The 20,880-nt window shown below is 41.9% G+C and overlaps 2 protein-coding genes across 8 annotated transcripts in view; one reads left to right on the top strand and one right to left on the bottom strand.

The window, feature by feature from the left end:
* MYH11 (myosin heavy chain 11) overlaps window positions 1-883 on the top strand; it is a 55,661-nt gene extending 54,778 nt beyond the window's left edge. For all 3 annotated transcript variants that reach the window (XM_088064174.1, XM_005522914.3, XM_005522916.3), the window contains one exon: window positions 189-883. In XM_088064174.1, the coding sequence (XP_087920300.1) occupies window positions 189-327 (139 nt within the window). In that variant the 3' untranslated portion in view covers window positions 328-883. The remainder of the gene's footprint in view (window positions 1-188) is intronic.
* Window positions 884-2,039: 1,156 nt separating this feature from the next.
* NDE1 (nudE neurodevelopment protein 1) lies at window positions 2,040-16,907 on the bottom strand. Of its 5 annotated transcripts, none has more exons than XM_005522912.3 (9): window positions 16,845-16,907; window positions 12,460-12,587; window positions 11,778-11,931; window positions 8,535-8,683; window positions 8,061-8,197; window positions 6,877-7,053; window positions 6,356-6,447; window positions 5,212-5,348; window positions 2,040-4,120 (listed from the first exon to the last, which is right to left on the bottom strand). In XM_005522912.3, exons 2-9 carry the CDS (start codon window positions 12,543-12,545, stop codon window positions 4,027-4,029), a joined length of 1,026 nt encoding a protein of 341 aa, XP_005522969.1. In that variant the 5' UTR covers window positions 12,546-12,587; window positions 16,845-16,907; the 3' UTR covers window positions 2,040-4,026. The 5 variants fall into 5 exon arrangements, with proteins under 5 accessions (XP_005522969.1, XP_014108248.1, XP_014108250.1 ...); XM_014252773.2 differs by having other exon boundaries at window positions 16,619-16,893; XM_014252775.2 differs by lacking the exon at window positions 16,845-16,907 and adding an exon at window positions 16,501-16,633.
* Between the last annotated feature and the right edge of the window lie 3,973 nt (window positions 16,908-20,880).

The following is a 20,880-nucleotide window of genomic DNA, read 5'->3' as shown; positions in this document are numbered from 1 at the left end:
GTCTCAGCCTGTTCACAAATTACAAGTTACAGAACAAAAAGTGGAATTAGAGGCCCACAGCTCTTGGCTTTTCTGCATTTAGAATCATCAGCCCCACAGGTCCTGTTACAAGACTCTATTTATTTGTGAGGATTCCAAATGATCTAACACCTGATATTTTTTTCTATTTTCTTCCCCTCTTACTGCAGGAGGGGAAATGAGCCAGCATCTTTTGCCCCACCTCGTAGATCTGGAGGCAGAAGAGTAATTGAGAACGCAACAGATGGAGGTGATGACGAAATGGATGCAAGAGATGGAGATTTCAATGGAACAAAAGCCAGTGAATAAACACGCTTTAAAAATTGCACTGCAGCAAGGGAAGGGAGGGAGGACAATATTTAGCACTGTGTAAGTCTACTCTTAGTGTCAAGGTCACATACACCCACTCCTCTGACAGATAAAAGCACAACTGCCTTGTCTCCAATGTATAGATTGACGCTAAAAATACTCCAAAACTTTTCTTACCATGAAGCATATTTGAAAAGGTGCAGATTTTTAACAGCATAATCCACTTTGAAAATCTTGCAGAAAGTGAGTTCTAGGAGCTCAAATTATTTAAATCCCAGTAAACTATAGTCTACAGAGGATTTGTGAGATTGCTGCAGGGAAAAAAAAGGCATTGGTCAGTTAATCTTTTCTTAAACTTTCATTTTGTTTTGAGTATTCAATTAATATAGGGTTTTCTCCTGGTTAATACACCCCTGATGCACAATTCACAAGGTGGAAGTGCCTTTTTAATCACTTACTGAAAAATATCATTTGTTCAAATTAAGTCAACTGTTACAGTTTTATATGCACCATGGATGTGCTTACACACTAATAAAAGGCTATAAAAATGACTCCACTATTCTTGTGTACAGGTGTCACTTGAAGGGAAGGGGGATGCAACAGAGCTTCTCTAAAACTGAAATACTTGTTACAAAAGTTCATCTGTAATCATTAGAACAAAACCCTGATTGTCTTCAAAGTAATGCTTTTGAAGAAATACAAAAGTCTGTACATTGAGCTGGAAGTGAAAGAGCATAACCAAATGGAACAGGTTTGATTCCCTCAGGGACACAGTGCTGAGGTGTCCTGGGATGCATACAAGGGCTGACAGACACAGGAGCTGCAGGGAGCTGCAGCTCTCTGGTGCAGGAGCTGGAAAGCAGTGGGGGCCCATGTCCATGGGCAATGAACCCACCCTCTGATATCTGTTACGTGCAGAAATATTTCCAACCAAAGCCTCTAGAGCAGGCTGAAACCATTAGAAACAGCAGCCCACACTGAATGCAGGGATCTAAGCCAAGCAATTATGCACTAAGGGATCAGCATACAGTTACTTTTTATTTTTAGAGCACTCCAGCAAGACCACAACCTACTCTTGGGAGCTACCAGGACCTACCACAAACCCATGCAGCTCAAGCACTTTCAGACAGCAGCAGCTCTGTGGTCAGACCGGGGCAGTAGGGAGCCATGCACAGCAAAGCAGGATGTAAAATCACTCTAAATCCAGTGCAGAAAGATTACTTGATGACTTTGATTGGACAGCAAGTGAACCATAAGCAGTGCAACTACAGGGAGAGTAAATCATGCACAAACATCCACCTTGACAGCTAAAGCAATCATCTTCTAAATCTAAGCATTGTTCCACAAGTGCAGAGATCACAAGCTGGGGATTCAGACTAGGCACTGTTCAGCCAGCAGAACCAGAGCCCAGAGAATTCTCTCTGCTCATCAAAGAGTAAAGGAAGAATCCATTTAGAGCAATTAAGACAAGCTAAGCAGAGCAGAGTTAGGAGTTACTAGATAAGACCTGATCATTGTTTGATCTGTAAAGATGCTCAAGAGCTGGTTGTTAACACAGTTTGTGAGCCTGCATGTGTGGGAACAAGGAAACAAGCAAGTCAGACTTCATATTGAATGGTCTTAAGCACCAATGGTTGGAGCAGAACCAACAAACTGAACACGTATACACCACAGTAATAACTTGCAAAAAAATCTCAAAATGCATCAACAGCTGGCATTCAAAATAAGCTTTATTCTGCTCCCCAGTTAAACCAACTTCACAGGTGAACTGAGAAATGGAAATCACCTGTGGTTACATATTCTAGAGAAATAGACACTTCAGTGGCTGTTTTCACAGCACTTCCTTAAAAAAACCAAGCAAACAAACAAACAAACAAAAAAAGCATCAAATCCATTTATGTATTCTTTTGACAAGTAAGCTCTCCCTGTCCCCTGCCACAGAAAAAAAAAAAAAAAAAAAATCCAAACCAAACCAAAAAAATTGTTTAGTCATGATTAGTTTTGCAAGTAGAGGCTTCCATAACATACATTAACACTTGGAATGAATCTATTCCATTTAAAAAACAAATGCAGTAATATTCTACAGGTGGAAAATTATTTAAAAATAATTCTCTACTTGTGAAAAACAAGGTTCACTCTTTAGAATTTTTAGAAGTTTAACATGGGAATAGAAAGAGACAATGTTAGCACTGGAGTATTTTTGGCTATTGGCTGAAGAACACACTGGTAGATTAAGACAGTGTTATCTAGATACTGTTACATTACTGAGGTACATGCATATTCATGTGTTTTATTATTCAAACATTCTTGTGAGCTTTTTGATGCTTCAGGAACTCTTTTGTTTGATTTTACACACCATCTTATCTGCATGACATCCTGTAGGTTAAGTCCATATATTTTATTGTATCTGTTGTTTCACACTCCCTGAAAAGGAGTTAACAAGCTCTTCCCCAATTCTTCTCCTGTGCTCTGGTTTGAGACACTGTTTGAGACCTTACCACTTGGAGAGGTCAGTCAGCAGATGTGGGGGGAACAGTGTAATTGCCTTACACCATTCCTTTAGTAACACAGGAGCATTTTAACATTTCTTGTTTTGCTAAGGCCTACAATACAATACATTCATCACACCAGTGTTTCTACTAATAGATTGTGTTATACTAGTGAGCAGCTAAAAAGAGTTACAAACTGTACCATATCTAAATAATCATCAATAACAACATGTAAAAGCTAATATATAAATGCAAAAGCAAATATTATACTGTCATTTTTAACACTACTCATATACACTTCTCTAGCATAAAGGGCTTTTCAGGTTAAAAAAGCATTTCTAAATTAGTGATAGCTGATACATAGAAAAATAAAACAATAAAAAATCACTAACACCCAAGGCACCTTAGTGAAGGGAGGTTTGTAAAGCAGTAAAACCCACCTATCAAGATGTTAGAACTAGAACCTTGATCAGGTTTGGCCTCCTACAACCACCAGGCTTTATGAGCCACTATGGGGTTTAAAAAAAAATTTAAAAATTAGAAAAATAAGAATAAATAAAAAAGATGATGTCTACATGCTATTAGCTCTGAGATCTCCTGAGCACTCTCAGCACTAGACACATCTCACCTTTAACCATGACCTGTTCTGAATGAGAAATCACTGCTTACAGAAACATACTGCCACTACAGAGGCACGTTTTTGTGCAGCAACATTCTGGTCAGCAAACATCCCACAAGGAGCTCAGCAGCTTCCCTGCAGAAATACACCCTCTCCACATAAAAACAGTCCCTTAATTTGGGTGACTGCAGCACACAACACCCATGGTAGAAAGCAGAGTTCCAGCCAGAACTGGTCGTGTATTAACACCAAAAGCCAAAGCCTGAGGAGCTGCATAGTGACTATTGCTGTGTTGGAGGCAGGACAGTGGCTTTGGCAGTGCCAAAAGAAGCGACTTTCAAGGAGCCATTTACAGTAGCTGATGCAGGAAGCAATTCCCAGCCCTGCATCGCCACAGTCAGCATTGCTTTGTCACACTTTGTCACCCGCAGAACTTGCCCAGAGGCCACACTGGAAGCCACGGCCAATTGTGACTTCGTGTTCAGTTCGCACCTACCCTGACACTGCTGTCTGCTTGCTCATTGATATTCTCCTTAAAACTAAAGTCTGAAATACACATTTCTTCTCCTTTCCCAAAGCCAGACAGGCTCTTCATAGCAGCATCTTGACAACACTTTGTGAGGGATGGTTCACAGGTCCTGGAACATGCGGAGGCCGTGTTCCAAACTCCAGGCGTTTCACCAACCTGCAAATGCAAAACTCAAGTCAGAGCATTTCTCACTCAGTGTAACCATGTTCAGAATAACTGCCCACTTCCAGAACAAACCACTCAGCTGAGATGAGAGAACAACCCTTAGCACTGCATGAACCCATTCCTTAACTGGGATGAGTTTTCACTGTAACATAGGGCTCCATTTTCCTTTCAGTAAAGAACACTATCTTTTATAGGTGTTGGAATTTCAGTTTAGCATTGCAGCAGTAGATAGATAATCAGCTGCATGAATATGTAAATGCACTTGCAGGAGCTTTCATGAGGTTTCTCCCCAGGCTAGGAGAGCAAGTGCAATGTGCAACATTCCTTCTAAACAACGGCACTGGGTACCAGGACAAACCAGCACAAGGGTCTGGCTGAATAATTAAGTCTGAAACAAAGTGCACTACAGGAACTTAACTTACAGAGAGCCTAAAGAATGTGCAATACAGGATTGGCACAGTTTAAGCAGACACTGAATGGCAATTTGCAACAACCTTGCTGATTTTTCTTCATTTGACCAAAAAAAGACAACTGGTTCAAACATTCAGAGAAATTTGTACATTGAGTAAAGTCAATGTAAGGTCCTGTCAGCTGCTACTTTAAAACGTATCTTAGCAACTGTACAGCATTCTCAGTGGACCCACTATTCACCCTTTTTTCCAGTTATCCCTTAAGTTAGAATCTTAACTACGATAAATGAAGTCTCCCTACATGCCATAACATTCCTAAGACATCACTTAGCATCAAAAACATAAAGCATAAAACAAACTGAACCAATAAGCAAGAACTGTTGTACTTTGTCCCATTTAAACACTGATTTATAACAAAACACATCTTGCACTTGCTTCAGATTTGAGGTATTCAAAACCTGATTGCAGCTAGTCTTCAAATTTCAGCAGTTAGTGATTCCAAATTTTAAACTGACCTGAAACATTCAAATCATAATCCTGAATAACTTACATTTCACATACTTTGAAAACAAATCTGTCTCTACCAAAACAAAGACTTAGATACTAAATACCAGTCCCTAAGTTCCAACACCAACAGCTGTCACTAAGACACAAGCAGAGCCCAGCACTCACCCTGTATCACACAGAGGCTGATGAGGACTCAGGCGTGTTTCAAGGACATCTCTGTTCATGTACATGGACACTGAAGGTCTGTTTGGAGACTGGTCATACACAAAGTTTCGGCAAGATGCAAGCTTGGACTCCAAAGCCTGCAAGTAAACAGACGAGGCAAGTGTCAGATTGACTGTTGTCTTTCAGAAGAATGCATCGTGGCACACCAAAATGGCACTGCAGTGTGTGGGTTTGGGGTATTTTTCTTTCTTTAAGAGTGAGTTGTCCAGTAGAGGAACCTGCTAGACCCCAATGCCACATGAGTTCTGAATTTGTGAAGAGATGAAGACAGTCATCTCTCTAAGGATGAACCCCTGTTTCTCTAGGGAGCTGATGCTTTTCACCAGCTGGAACACAAAATCTTCACCTTCTTCAGAGAGATTTTTTACATCTTTCTTACAGGCATAAATTTTTCAATTACTAAACATTCATATGAGCTATCACTTTCCCTAGACATGTATTAGGTGGTACACCAGAGGGAATGAGCCACAGATAACTTATTTTCCATCACATGTTCCCATACTAGATCACTCCATCTCTATTGAGTTGCATTTTAGCTTTATCAGTTCTGCAGCTCAGCCCATCAGTCTCATACAAATGCTTTTAACAACAGAGCACCAAAGCATAAGGAATGAAACACAAGTACTGGGATAACTTTCCCAGCATCAGCACTACCTTAAATATCAAACTACAGCTTAACAGGACATTAAGCTTTGCTCAAAAGACCACTGGACTCTTAAGGCAAATTTCACCAGAAGCCTTATGGACAGCAAGTACCAGCCTGCTAACTTCTCTGCCTTTCATGGGAACAGATCCTTTCTCAATTTACTCACACTGACTTATTTTTTCTGCACACGCACTTCTAGAAATTCATAGAGGGAGATCTTATCCCATCTAGATGAGAACTTAGAAAAACAAGCATGATCCATTTTTATTTGGGGGGTTGGTCAGAAACATTTGAAGTCCAGACCAATCCCAAGACCACATTTAGCTAACCTGGGGTCAAGAGACTTTTTTCAGTCTCCCCAGCAGTAAAAGTAGTGCTAGCTGCAGTTTCCAAGAGCTCCAGCTTTCCAAAAGCATTGCCTAGCAGGTAATCACTCACCCCTACTTTTCGCAGCAAGTCTCCCACAATATTAAGTGCAGATATCCTTGCAGCTGGTGTGAGAGGGGTTGCACCATAACTGTCCTCAAGACCTGCAGGGCAGGTTAAAGAAGGATATGTTACTCGTGGAAAGAAAAAAAAATATAAAAAAATAAAAATTGACCTTATTGTCTTAGAGAAGATAGTTCAAGGAACACGATTACAGATCACACAGGTTTTTAAAACCCTTCCCCTAAATTAGACCAACATCTCTGGGACAGTTGTGAAAAAATAGAAAGTCCCAACAGCTCATCTTATCCCTCATTATTACCAGTCAGTTCAAGTCAATTTGAAATGAACTGACTATGAATAAACCCAAAAAAATCCCAGTCTGTGAATATGGAGACCATGGTGATTTATTTAGGTGACACTACACTACGCACTCAATTCTGTGGCTAAAGGAGGAATGAAAAGAAGGGAGCAAACTATAGCAAAAACAACAGCATCAAATGGTATGTCTGAGCTGTTTCCCTGCCATTCACCTCTCCTAAACGTCCCAGGGGTGGGTATGTTGATGGGTGTCCGGCGCATTGCGGGCGTTGAGGGCACAGACAAGGAGGCCTGAACTGCAGTGTCTGTTCTTTCTGCTTCCAGGGGAGCTCTCATCGGTGTTTTGGGTTTCTCCTGTTTCTGCTGCACTGCAAGCTCTTGTCGTAGATCTATGAAGGAAGCAACACAAAGCAAGTGCTGGAGTATGCAGCCACTAAGATAAAAACAGGACGCAATCTTTTGCTCATATGGTTTTTCTCCTCATGAAGGTGAGGTAAAGTCACTTATCCTTGTAAAACGTTACTCCAGGCACATCTTCAAAATCCAGATAACTAAAGGTCTTTTTAGGATTGTGGCTCAAGATTTTTTAGTACCTGGCTTTCATTTTCAAACCCTTTCACAAAGCTCCCCTTGAGACACGGAATTAACTCCTTTCCAAATGTTACAGGCTGGTAAGCAAAGGCACATCAAATCCAAGGCTTGGCAACCTGGCACACCTTGGCTACATTCTGGCTCCCTGCAAAGTTGAGGTCCTACCTCAACTCTTTTCTATCCTAGTTTCCACATGAAGGAAACTTGAGCTGAGGCCAGGTGGAAGACACAGGTCTAGCCAAGGGATAGAGCACTTCTGTCTCACTGCCTGGCTGTAGCTTATGGATACCGCTCAAGGACACAGAATCCAAGATCTGAAAATAGACATTTATCCAGCTCCAGGGTCTCTCTCTTCTCATCCAGCTGTGTTGACAGATAGCAAAAAGCCAGTGCATTCCAAGGCAAACGGAAGTCAGCCACACCCCTCCTGTTTTACTTCCCTATTAATGCTTCACTGACTCCACTTTCCACAGGCCAGGAAACAATAAGGTTAATGTGTATTACAGCTGACCTTCATGGGAAGCCACACCAGCACATGCCCCAGCTGGACTGGCTCAACTCCCTGAAGCCCTGATTAGGAGAAGGCTGGAACAGACTTTTGTTTCTCTGAGTGCTCTGGAACAATGTCAGGAGTTCAAGGAGTGGGGGAAGAACATTCTTAGGTTTCCTTACTTGTTCCTACATTTCAGATAGCAGGTTTTAAAGAAGCAAAACTAAAAGTCCAGCTCTAAGGCATATGGAGAGCATTGAACAGCTACAAGGCAGTGGGAGAGAAAGGAAAAGATACAAATAACTTCTGTCTAACCTCTAGCTTCATCTTTCAGCCGCTGCACAGACTCCAGAAGGTTTTCTTTCTCATCCAGCTCACTCTCCAGGAAAGCATTTCTTTCAATAGCCTGGTTTAAACGCTGTTCAAAATCCTCCAGGGACATTATAGTGGCTCTGAAAAAGAGTGCATTAGGGGTCACCATATTAGTGTATATGAAGGACTCCCTCTCTCACAAGAAAATGGACACTTGCGTTTTTATTTGGTTTGCTTCGTTTTATTATGATTTTTCTATTTTAGCTTGTAAGATACAAAAGAGTACAGTCAGGAGAGTGGAAGAGGTAAAAAAAATTATCACATTGCCCATTTGCAATGAATCTCTTCAACACAATCATCAGACAAGTGATAGTTCACAATGGCAATGCTAACAAGTAGTGTCACAAACAGCTCAGTGCCACCATGCCTGCAGGACAGAATAGAGATGGAAAAAAAACCACACAAAAAGCAGATCACCTTTTTGCTCTTTCCAAATCATCATTTTCTTGCTCGAGTTCTCGAATGTATTTCTGAAGCTGCTCTTTAATAGCTCTTGTCTGTGCCAAGTCATCTTCCAGCGCAGAGATTTGTCTGTATCCTTCTGAATGCTGCATTTCAATTTTTTCCTACTCAAAGGCAAATCAAACACCACATCAGGTACTCAGCAACACATGTTCTCTTTTTGAAGCATTGTCTGAGTCCCTTGAAAGGCAGAGACAAATGCCCTGAAGTTTTTTGAGAAATATCACTTTATGTATGGTAAAACACCAACAAATTCCTCACATCCTACTAGGCTGCCAGCAGACAGGAGCTCTTCCTGTCACTCCTTATCAAACAAAAGTGGTGAGGAACAGTTCCCAACACTCACAGCACAGAGCCATTCCTTGCCTCTCCAAGACAGCCTGACTCAGCACAGTTTCTTAGCAATACACAAAGCAGAACACAAGAGAAGCCACTTATTTTCAACTCTAATGTGAAGTCAGGCAGTATTCAGGAGCCAAAGTAACAAAAATAAAAGTAGATTTCAGGTAGGATCCTGTTACATGCTGCTGTGGAATCAGCAAGATTCTGCACTGCCCATGTGGTTTTATTAGCACAAACCAGGCTCAGAATTCTAGATGACAGAACATTTCAGGTACAGGTACACTTCAGGTGGGAAGCTAAACCAAACTCTGTCTCCCTCTACAGCATGTATACAAGGGTACATTTAAGGCAGACATAGGCAGGGAAGAAGACTTAGCTTCCATATCAGATCTCTCCTGCACTGCCACTGAATGTGGAGTTAATTCCACAGTATGTGACATGGGAAAGTTTTCCCATGTGACAGGGAAAGCTCCACAGCTCACTATTACAATGCTTTATACTCAGCCACCTTGCTACCAGACCACTTCAACATGCCAGAGGTTTTTTGGAAACTCCAAGACTGCTGTGTAAGCAACATTTCTGAAGTGCTCTCCAGACAATTCAAGTACAAAACACTTGAAGTCACTGGAAACAAATCCATGGACTGGAATTTGAAAACCATGGCAAGTAGTCTAGTGAGAATGATAATGTGAAAACGGCTATTTTAGCACATGAAGTAGATAGACAAGGAGGGAAAGAGACATCTATCCTGAACTAAGAAATCCTTATTTGACTGCAGTGTGGTGACACTGCTGTAATTCCAAATCTCTGAAACACAGTTAAGAGCCTCTAAGCCCCAAGTAGCAGCCTACTTTCAATAGTTTCTCAGGACTCTCTAAACTAACCCTCCAAAGCACTATTCCCATCAGTTTTCAGATAGTGTGAGCTCTGATTTCTGCGGGGGAGCAGGCACACACACTGGGCTGGTCAGCTCAGAGCCACAAGCTGTGTGGGCCTGGCAAAGTTCACTGGTGTTGACCTAGATGCAGATCCCAACCCTGATGGGCTCAGTTAACACTGCTGCTCAATAGCTTCACAAGATTAATGCTTTGCTCTTGAATTGATTCAGATAAAAGACCAGAACTGCAAGGTCCGAGTCTTTGTTTTTAGCCAATTGTAATAAACTATCAGCTGATCTGGCCCTCAATGGTGGCTCTGTTCCTTCACTGCAGGCTGTTACTGCAGTTTTCAGGCTGCATGAATAGCCAATTGTTGAATGTTTTCTTTCAAGCAGAATATATTTTAAGAAAGTTATCTACTGTGAAGTATAATTGCAGATTTTCTAAAATATGGCTATCCTCTACTTTTTGAGGCTCTGTATTGCTTCCTACTATTCTCATTCTTCACTGTTTTGCCTGGTTCACTGGCCCTTCCTCTCATCCTAGCTACTCTAGAGAAAGAAAATAGTCTACACACTCCACAATTAAATTAACTATGGTTTTTATTTTTAAAACTTTTGTCTTCTCCCCAAACCCATCAGCTTCCATGGGTTTATGTGGCTATCTGGAACAGCAGACCAATACTACATACAACATGCACAATATCTAATATTTCTAAAGTGCTACAACACGAACAACAAGGATTAAGGCAACATAAATACAATGAAACAAGTCTTGGAGATCTTGCTATCAAAAAGCAGGGAAGAGAGGAAATGGCTAAACTGGTGCTAGAGGGACAAGACAACTGCCTGGAACAGAAGAGTATTTCCTTAAGACAGTAATTTGGACAATAGTTTAAACAAAAGGCATTGCAAACCTGGATTCATCCAGTGATTAATCACTTATACAAATACTTTCACTCCCATTAGCTCATTATTGCATCCAAATGAATAGAAGTGTAATTACATTAATCTCTGCTTCCACAGAGATTGAGCTAGCCCTCAATACAGTGTAGTATTTCTTAGGTGACTGTAACTCATCAATAAACAAAAATTTAAACTTTAAAAAGTCACACCAATTTCAGTGGCAATTTTTTTCTAAACTTAAGAGAACTTACTGGTATTTCCTGAACCTGTCAGCATAGCAACATCTTTGAGAGACTGAAATGAGGCACTCATCACTCTCCATACTTTAGATAGCTTCATTGTTTCTTAAGCCACTGTGCTAAGAAGCCCCATCTCAATAAGGTCCTTTATGTTTTACAGTTCTGGAAGTTAATGCCTTTCTGCCGGTTCTTAAGTTTCACAGAATGCTAAGCAAATGCAAAGAGGATAACTCATTTTTCCCTAAGGACAGACAGATCAATAACAAAACCAGCACTGAAACTGTTTCATCACTCTCAATTCTATGTGGTACCCACCAGCTGCTACTCCCCAGCTTATCTGAAATGTCAGATAATAAATACACAACTATGTAAAAAGGGTTTAAAACTGAGTTTCCTTACTTAATGCAAAAACACAGCTGCACTTTTTGTACTTTGATTGTTCTGCAGTATTATCTGTGACTGTATGATGCAGACAGCAAGAAAGCTATGAACAAAAGCACTAAATAGAGGGAAGAAGGAATAGAACAGCAGCTCTCTTGTGTTCACACTTAGTCTCCACTCCACTGTGGACAAATTTCTCCCATCTGAAATCTATCCTGAGACCCAGGCACAACCTGTGAACAGGGCCCCAGGAACACTACCAAGGAACACAGAATCCTCAGAGGAGACAACAGGCTGGCATTTCTTTACTCTTTTCAAGACTTTCCTTTCTCCAATCTTCTGGTCAATTTTTCTGTAATGCTGAGGTGACACCACAGGGCAGAGTCTGCAAACACCTTCCCCATTCACCTCTGCACTGAGGATGTGCACACAACATGTACCACCAGCTCTCACCTTCACTGACTCCAGCTCCATCCGCAGCCGGTTGTTTTCTGACAGGAGGTCTCTGTTCCTGGACTCTGTTTGCTGCAGCTGAGTCTCCAGTTCAGCTTCATACTCTCGGCTCCCCTCTTGGAATTCACGCAATTCCTCCTGTGTGTTCTCAGCACTAGAGAGAAATGCCAGCACCAGATCTCATCTCAAGGAACAGTGAAATAAACATCTCTTGTACACTCGAGATAAAAACAACACTGCTCTTGAACACAGAAGGCTATATGCCTTTCTCTAGCATATGCATTCAATAGGAAGAGAGAAACATATGCAGGTATTTCCCTACCATGCTAGGGAAGTCTGGTAAACAAAAAAAAGTCCAAATAAACAGAAAAACCCCAGAGTTTGTCTTCACACAGCAAATATGAGGCATCACTTTAGTTTGCCAATTGTCTGCTCCCATCGCACATTTATTCCATTATTCAATTCTATTATTTATTTGGAAATATAAACAAAGCCATTATTGCTTAGCAACAGATAGTGAGGAACAGAGAGAAAGATGAAAGGAAATGTTTTATATTCTTGAACAATTCTATTGAAACAATCCTCCAGCAAGCTAAACAAGCAGCAATGAAAGATCTGTGTCTTTGCATGAAGTGTTATGCACCTTATCCAACCACCTGGCAGAATGAAGCCACTGCCTTACCACTGCTTGTATTTCATAGCCAACTCCTTCCAGTATCTGGTTTCCTCTTCGACTGAGCTGAAGTGATGTCCTTCTGAGTCTTCCATAATGAGTCCTCAAAGTCTAAAACTCCTGTTTCATTTTCCCCCCTGAAAAATTAAAGGGTCAAATGTAAGAACTAAAGAGCAGCCTCATCATCCTTGCTGCAGAGCAGAACACTCCTCCTCCCACACAGTCACTGCTCGCCTGGAGACCAAACTAAAGACCAGCCTTGACAGGACTCTGACAGACAAACCATAAATGTGAAAGAATTCCTGCTAAGTCACTTTCCCCAGTTCTCCCAAAGCTGCTGCAGGCTTACACTGCATTCCCAGCAGCAAAGCACCTTTGGCACCTCTGACTACACAAAACCCCAAACCTGAGCTGGAGCTGTGCCAGTGCACAGAGAACACAAGGGAAAGAAGATATCTCAGGCACAACTTCAGCTCCAAACACACTGTAATTCAACAACCCTAAAAACATCTATCATGAAATTAAAGAGAAACTTCAAAGAGACAGAGATTAGGTACTCAAGATACTGATTTTCTGAGTTAACATTTAAAGGAACGCATAAGCTTTTCATGGCCATAACTCCTGGATGTGTGAAAAATTTCTTCCTAACCTGAAACATCAAAATCCATGTATATACAATATATCTGGATACCTCAGAGAGCCACGGGAGAAGGGAGGGTAAGAGCTCCCCAGAGGTTTTAGCAGGATACCACTGGCTGGGTTAGGTATGCAGTTAAGATTGCAGCAATCCAGACAATCCAGCTGTCCCTGCCAGCACAAACCCAGTCACAGGACACAGTCCCAGAAGGGAATGACACATGAAAGAGCCACAGGGGAATCAAGAACCTTAAGTTGGTCACTCCCTCTTGAGGACTTAAGTATCTAAACACCACAATTAAATGAAATAAATGCCCTGTGATGTGCATGACACATGGTTAAACGGGTCAGCAGCAAATATCATTTCATACTAGTTAGTCTTGACAATGGAGAAACATCAAACCTAGTGTTGTGCATAACCTGTCCATGTCCAGCCCTGGGTGAGGCAAAGATTCCACTCAGACATTATGAATTTAACCAGATTGATACCAAGTAAGAAACTGAATAAGATCAAGAACAGAAAATAGAGGTGGAATTGAACAATTCATGGCAGTTGTCAGAAAACTGGATCACAGAAATCTAATGACTGAAGAAACACAGTTCTACGAAGTTTCAACTCCAGTTCGGCTGAGCAAAACACTTCCTAGAGCTAATTTTGATGGAACAAAGAAGAAGGGATGGCTGAAGCCTCCAAAGATCACTTAGATGTCAGCTCTGTCTTCTACTCTTATTTATGATACTCATAAAGTGCTGGAATAGACCCTCTGAGCAGCATGTCTTAGCTAAAGAAAATGTTCATACACTGCACATCTATTTAATTCTATGGAAGAAAATATCTTTAACCTGTGTCAAGGCTTTCCTCTCTAAAAATCATCTGGTATAAATAGGATTGAGTAACAGCCACCTATTTAGTAACTCTACTGAGACAAAACCCAAGTAGCTCTTACCTCTACTACAGACAAAAGTACTCTAAGTAGTCTCACAACCTAAAGCCCAATTCTTACATAGCCAAGCAATGCCACAAAGCCCAGTTCCTCTTCTCAGCCCAAGATTATCAGATTATTGAGCAAGGAGTAAACAGGGTCACAGCTGAGTGGGGCTGTGCCTGCATACCTCACAGTATCAGCTACACACTCACAGAAATTACACTGTTATTTAAAAGGGGAGTTGGCAGGTGAGGAGAAAAGTTACTAAGACTTAGTTTTTATAATTGAGTTTGACACAAAATGTTCATTAGACAAGGCTACACGTGTTCCTCCAAACAAATAAAAGCACTGTCTGTAATACAAATGTACTGACACATTTTCAGCATAGTCTCAAGGCTTAAGAATGCACTTGGCAAAAAAAAGAGGAAAAGGAGTGTAAGGAGTGATTTTCCAAATAGTACTCTTGCCCATTAAAAAGAAAATCATGACCAAGCATAATTAACATTCTTGACCTAGGATAGTTTATGTCACATCTACTCTGTTATTTTTAAGTGAACTGAAAGTGCCTTTGATGTTAATAAGCATGTCCTTCTGCTCAGGGCACTGTGTACACAGACACCGATCCTTGCAGCATACTTGTGAAGAAAAAAAATACATAAAGGATTTTTTCTGACACAAGCACTATAATAAATCCAATATCTGTGTTTGGACAGTCAACAAAAATAATTCAAGAAAGATAAAGATGATCTGCAAGACATCTTGCTCAGAAAAGCTTTCAAACAACCCTTTGGAAGCAAAAGACAGCTTCCATCAGCTTCAAAATCTTGAATCTACTTAGATCTGGCTCCTGTGTTTTCATATTGCACTTTGGAAAAACTAAAAGACTGCAGTAATTGGCATTTTTTGAGATTACAGGGCCACATAGAGAAGAATTTTCCCTAACTGATCCAAACAATCCATCAGGCTTTCAGGGAACCCTGTGAACATTCACAGCAGCACAAAGGTGCTGCACCCTTCAGTGCCAGGTACGTCTTTGTCAACATGAGGTTATGGGTCCACTGAGGACATCACCCATTAAGAGCTCACTCTGCTTCATGGTTACCATTACTAAGTAGTACTTATAATTTAAAATTAATTGTTCAACTGCAAATACATGGAAGGACACTGGACTTGTACTTATTCCAAAGATGTGGCACTGTCCAGTGCCACAGGCACAAGTTTTTTAATGCAACATTCAAGGAAGACCTAATAGTTCCTTCCCTGCACTACATCTTAGCTCAAACTAAGCTGGGATTTTCAGACTAACCAAAGATTAAACTGAAAAGAAAAATTCCAAGTTTGAGACAAAGTATTAAAGCTTTTTTAAACTTTTTATCTGAAATTTGTCTAAGAAGAGTTCAAATAAAAACCATGTAAGTTCTGCTAAACTGCCTGTAGAAAAGGTAGGGCTATGACTGGTTTTCCCCTGCTGCCTTCTCCGCTTGATTTTTAACAACTTGGAGACAACATGCAAGATGCCTGAAGAGAAATTAATCAGGAACTTCTCATTATCTGGGCTCACTACAAAAGCAGGGAGAGCAGAGGATGGTAAAGGAGGTTTTAGAAATGCTTTTTTAAACACTGGAAGAAACGAGGAGAGAAAGTCAGAGTCTGTAACAAGCACACACTGGCTGCACCTTGCTTGTTTTCACACGTACGAAGCCAGAAGAGACATCTGGCCAGGCTGTCTGCGTGCAGGCAGCACAAACGCTGCTCACAGGCATTACAAACCTCCACATCATGCAGGAAGTGGAAGTGATCATGGGTGGGGACTGGAATTTTGCAATGAGAAAAACACGGCAGCATAAATGTTGAGGAAAACAATTTCACACCAGTGAGAGCAGAATTGCAAAATTCCTAAGGAAAAAGGAATTATCAAGAAAATCAACACACAAAATTACTGAAGGAACTTCAATGTGGGCATCAGTCTGAATTCACCCAAATTCATGAGCCCCAGCCTAGACTGTTTCAGTACTAGAACAAAGGACTCAGAACAACCCTGATACTGAACTTTTTTCTTCGCAAAAGAACACGTAGCTCGGTGAACAATGTTGGCCTACCTTTGTAGCACTGCCTAATGGTCCAAGTCAAAGAAATAAATATTGTAATAATAAGGTAAAACAGTACCACAAATACTACTGAATTATGTATGACAGAGATTATGAAGCTCCTATCAGACATTTTTTTCCTAAATGTAAACCAAAACAAACCCCCTCTTTGCTTCTAAAAAGTAGCTTTCCCAACCTACGAAAATCAGATTTGCTTAAAATATTCCCCTTGAAAGGGTCTTCCTGTTACACATGGGCCCGTTTCCTTTTGTTTAAGCCATACAAAAGAAAATCACCAGAAAAGAGAAAGAAAAGGGAGAGGTCACGGGAGCACCAGGATTACTACAGAATCCCACACCCAGCACTGAAAAGATTTATCAGCTTCTCCGGGGCTTCTCTACCAAAAGACTGAATTCAGCAAAATCTTTCTCTTCTCGGTAACCAGTCCAGCTCCGATGCTTTCCACTTTCCAGTGACTCCTAAGGAAACTCCGCACTCTTCTCCGCTGAAAGGCCTGACCTTGGTGGTTCCAGCTGCAAGCCAAGAGGTCAGCGGGGCAGCGCTCCCAGATCCATTCCCATGCGGAGCACGGAGCCGGGCGGAGGCTAAACAAGCGGGCACGGCTCCCACGCTGCGCTCCCCGCCCCTCCAGCGCCCGCACGAGCAACTCCAGAAGCAGGAGGAGGTTCAGGTCCGGGCAGGGTCCCGGGTCCCTGGTCCCGTGTCCCGCTGTCCCGGGCCGTACCGGGCTCTCACCGCGCTCCCGCTGCTCCCGCACCGCCGCTCCCGGCCCGGCCGGCGCCGCCGCCCTATTGGCTGCCGGTCACGTGCCGCGGGGCGCTCCGCCAATCAGCGCCGCCGGAACGCGCTTCGGAAACTTTGCTGACTTTCAAAAGGCGCCGGGGGGCGGCGGCCGCGGCCGGTCCCGGTTCTGTTCTCATCCCCATTGCTGTTCCCCCGTCCCCATCCCTATTCCTGTTTCCGGCCCTCGTCATCCTCACTAAACGCACCCCGCCCCCGTCTGTGTTCAGTGACCTGCATGCGCAAGGCTCCGCGTCCTCTGAGGTGTTAAGCATATAAAGCAGCACGTGCCGTAATTTTAAAAGCGTGATTGACCTTAAATTTATCTAAAAGAGGAAAAGCTTTACATTAATTCTTTTTTTTTTTTTCCTCAATTCAAAAGACGTGCTGCGAAAACAAGCAGCGCCCGTATCTATTTTTAACGCCAGCCCAACATCTTTAGACCGAAGCGCCCTTTTCCCGACCAAGGACAGGTTTCTGTGTCGCAGTGTATGAAATATTAGACACTTCCACTCATCTCCATCCCAGCATGATGTCATTATTCCAGAACACAGGCGGCTGGCCTCCGCAGGGCACTCGGGCTGCCGCACACGATGGGGCAGAGCTCGCTGCAGCAGTGAATTCCTGGCCGTGCTCTCGCAGGCAGGATCCATAGGAAGAGAGCCGAGCTCTGCAGAGCTGTGCTCCTACAGCCGTGCACACAAACACCCGCTCATTAGTGGGGCCTGGCATCTGTTCCCGGAGCCAAAACAAAAACACAAATGATCACACGTGTATCGCTGCGGCCCGCACAGCAGGGCCATGTGTCACCCAGTGTCACCCAGTGTCACCGAGCGCCACCTCACCACCCGGCAGCGCCTCCCAAACTGCTGCTGATGGGCACCCACGTGCAGGAGCCAGGTCCCAGTTTCATTTATCTCTGATGTAACACCAGGCCTGGAGCAGTCTGGTTCTGAAAAGACTTGTCCAAACTGGAAATACACCTCTCCCAAAGGCTTTTTAAGGCTGGGACTGTACCTAAGAGGATGGATGCTTTTCTATAAATATTGCACTAGAAGGAATCTGTCCATAACTCAAATAACTTTAACTGAAAAGGGTGAGCAAAACTATTCTATTTTCTTGTCAGGCATTCAGCAAAATAACTACATTTTCAGGTCAGATGTTCAGCAGAAGTAAATGGAGATAAACTATCGTACAACTATGAAGAGAAAACTAAATAAGGTATTTAAAAAATTGGGTTAATAGTGTTTGCAGTTCTGTCATTACTCAAGAATGTTTTTATTATCAGATAAGTTGCAGGAAATAAACCACATACTATTGTAGTATGCTCCCAGTAATTAAAACAAATTATACATTGTTCACAAGTTTGGGACAAAGGATATTTTACTTCAACACTTCAAGCAAATTTTTGAGGATAGTATGACTACACAGATTATGTCAAAGGTACACCTGAGTATTTTTAATATTTCTCATCATGAAATACTTGTAAAACATAGCAGAATTTGTGAGATTTAAGAGTAAACCTCTCATCCAACTCTGAAACAGTGAAACAGCACCCTAACTAATACCAGGGGCTCAGAGGCATCAATGTACCCAAAGACACAAATAGTCTTATAAAAAGGTTACTGTAATCATTGTGACTGCCTTGTTTGCAAGAAGAATGAGAACAGTTGTCTATTTCAAAATTAGCAGAGGAGGAGAAATTATTTTATGCATTTATTTTTAGTTTGCTGATTAATAATTAATAACTGACAGATCTTTGTGGTGGCAGGATTCATGTGCTGGTTATTTTAATGAGAAGGCCACACTGATTCTTCCATGAAAACTAAGTGGACAAAAATTTATCCACTGTAAGTTCTGGTAAGGCTGTAACACCTTATCTTTTGGCAATTATCTTCTTTTAGGAAAAATACTTGCTTTTCTTAGAGAATTAAATAACTCACCACATCACCCACTCTGTGGATGGAACAGGAACTGCTCACCAATTGTCATTACAAACTACTGAATTGCTTTTTTTTTTTTCAAATGGATTACTGACACCCTTAAGATGTGACAAATGTGTTAGAATATCATGTGGAAATATTGCTACCACTGAATAGCAATGATTTAACATCAATAAAACCTTTTTTCTGTCTCTTTAAAGATGTTACATAATTCTCTGCAGTCTATGCAGAATCAGATTTCAACATGCTTAAGCAAGAAACAGATTCTCACTACTTTAAAAACTTTCTGATATCTTGAACTGACATATTTTCGATGAAACTGTCAAATGCTCATTAATAGCACTGGTTTATTAAGCAGAGCAGAACACAGCAGCTCTCTCAGCCTTGGCACACAGCAGTGACACCCTCAGTGACCCTGGCAAGCCTGGCTGTGGCTCTGAGATTTGTTACCAGGGCTTCTTGCTGCTGGCTGTAGTCTCTTAGGCAAAGGTGCAAGTAAATTCCAGCATAGCCTAATACCACAATTATGATCCAAACATACTGAGGTACCAAAAATCAGATCCCCACCCTGTGCTGTCACTAACCTCCCTCCTCAAGGGGCTCAGCCACCAGGTGAGGAGCAGGCCCAGCCTGAATGGCATGGATTGGCTGCATGACTTTGGCCCAGCCTTCCAAGGGAGCTTGTAGACTGTGAGACAGAGCCATGTCTGTAGAAAGACAAGAACAGGAAAATTAGAAATAGAGGTAGGGTTCTAGAGACAAGGATTCAAGAGGAAAAATACCAACGTGGAAAGTAATACAATCCTAAAGTGAGCAAACCCCAGTTACCTCTAGTGAGTTGCCAGTGTCACCACATCAACAGACCAGTGACCTGCGAGTGGATGCCCGCAGCTCTCTTGATGGCCAGCAGATTTCAGGTGTTTTGTCAAGGGGTAGGGACAGACCAATGCCTAATCCAGTGGGTTCTTCACTTCAACCAAAAGAAGGCTATTCTGGTTTTGTTAGCCAGTTATTGCTTTGTATTTTCAAGCTGTGTACATCAGACTTGGGAATAGCGAGTGATGCCCAAGGTGCCCAGAGAAAGTACAGAGAGACCAGATATGTCTGTTAAAATAAGCAAACAGCAGATTTCTGAACTGTATTGACATTTAACTGCTGTCCTTGGGCTTGGGACTATAAGATGTCTTCAAGGGAACAAGCTTCTAAAAATACTTAAAAGTGCATGTCCTTGACAACCTACCCAGATTTTTGTGTGCATGAATTAAGTTCTAAGTGAAACCTTAAATTCTGTGCAAGGTGTTCAGAATTGTTACTTATAAGAGCCAAAATCAGCACTCTGGTAATTTCCTTATTACCTGCCACGTGTCTGAGCCATGATCACACCTGCTCAAGTACCTGCTGGGTGGCCAGGCCACTTCACAGGATTTCCAAGAGACCCCTTTGGTTATCCCATTGTTCTTTCATCCAGTGTGCAAGAGCCAAGCAACACTGAGACAGGATACTTGGATTTGTTACCATTCTGCAGAACAGGGTGTCAAACATCTAACACAGGTGCTGCACCTTTGAGGAAACCAGCACAGTGTTTTATAGAAAATAACAATGAAAGAATGATAAACAGGGGACTGGTCACCGTCCTGGTTTCAGCTGGGATAGGGTTAATTTCTTCTCAGTAGCTGGTGCTGTGTTTTGGATTCAGAATATGAATGGTGCTGATAACACACTGATGTTTGGGTTTTTGCTAAGCCATTTTTTTCTTAAGTCAAGGACTAGTTTTTAGCAGTATAATAACTTCATCTGAGGTTATATTTCATCCTATCAGCTGCCACCAAGTTGTTACTTAACTTTATTAGTTTCTGCTTGAATGCATTTGAACAATTAGTTGTCAAGGAAATAAGGTTTTGTAGTGTTCTGTTCCTGGGGGCTCTGCATTCTTGTATTGTTCCAACACCCCACTGTCACCGAACCACGGAATAGGTCAGCTTGGACAGGACCACAGGAGGTCACCTGGTCCCACCTCCCTGGCTCTGGAATATCTCC

This window comes from Pseudopodoces humilis, chromosome 18 (genome assembly GCF_049639895.1).
Source record: "Pseudopodoces humilis isolate 2021_Gansu_Grassland_sample_001 chromosome 18, ASM4963989v1, whole genome shotgun sequence".
Classification (NCBI taxonomy): Eukaryota; Metazoa; Chordata; class Aves; order Passeriformes; family Paridae; genus Pseudopodoces; species Pseudopodoces humilis.
Note: the sequence above shows the minus strand (reverse complement) of the source record. Positions and strands in the feature narration are given on the sequence as shown.

Coding starts and splice junctions, on each gene's coding strand:
- NDE1 (XM_005522912.3), bottom strand. CDS start 12,545: ATGGAAGACTCAGAAGGACATCACTTCAGCTCAGTCGAAGAGGAAACC. Junction 8,684..11,777: donor TGGAGCTGGAGTCAGTGAAG/GTGAGAGCTGGT, acceptor GCCTTTGAGTAG/GAAAAAATTGAAATGCAGCA. Junction 8,198..8,534: donor GATTTGGAAAGAGCAAAAAG/GTGATCTGCTTT, acceptor ACTCTTTTTCAG/AGCCACTATAATGTCCCTGG.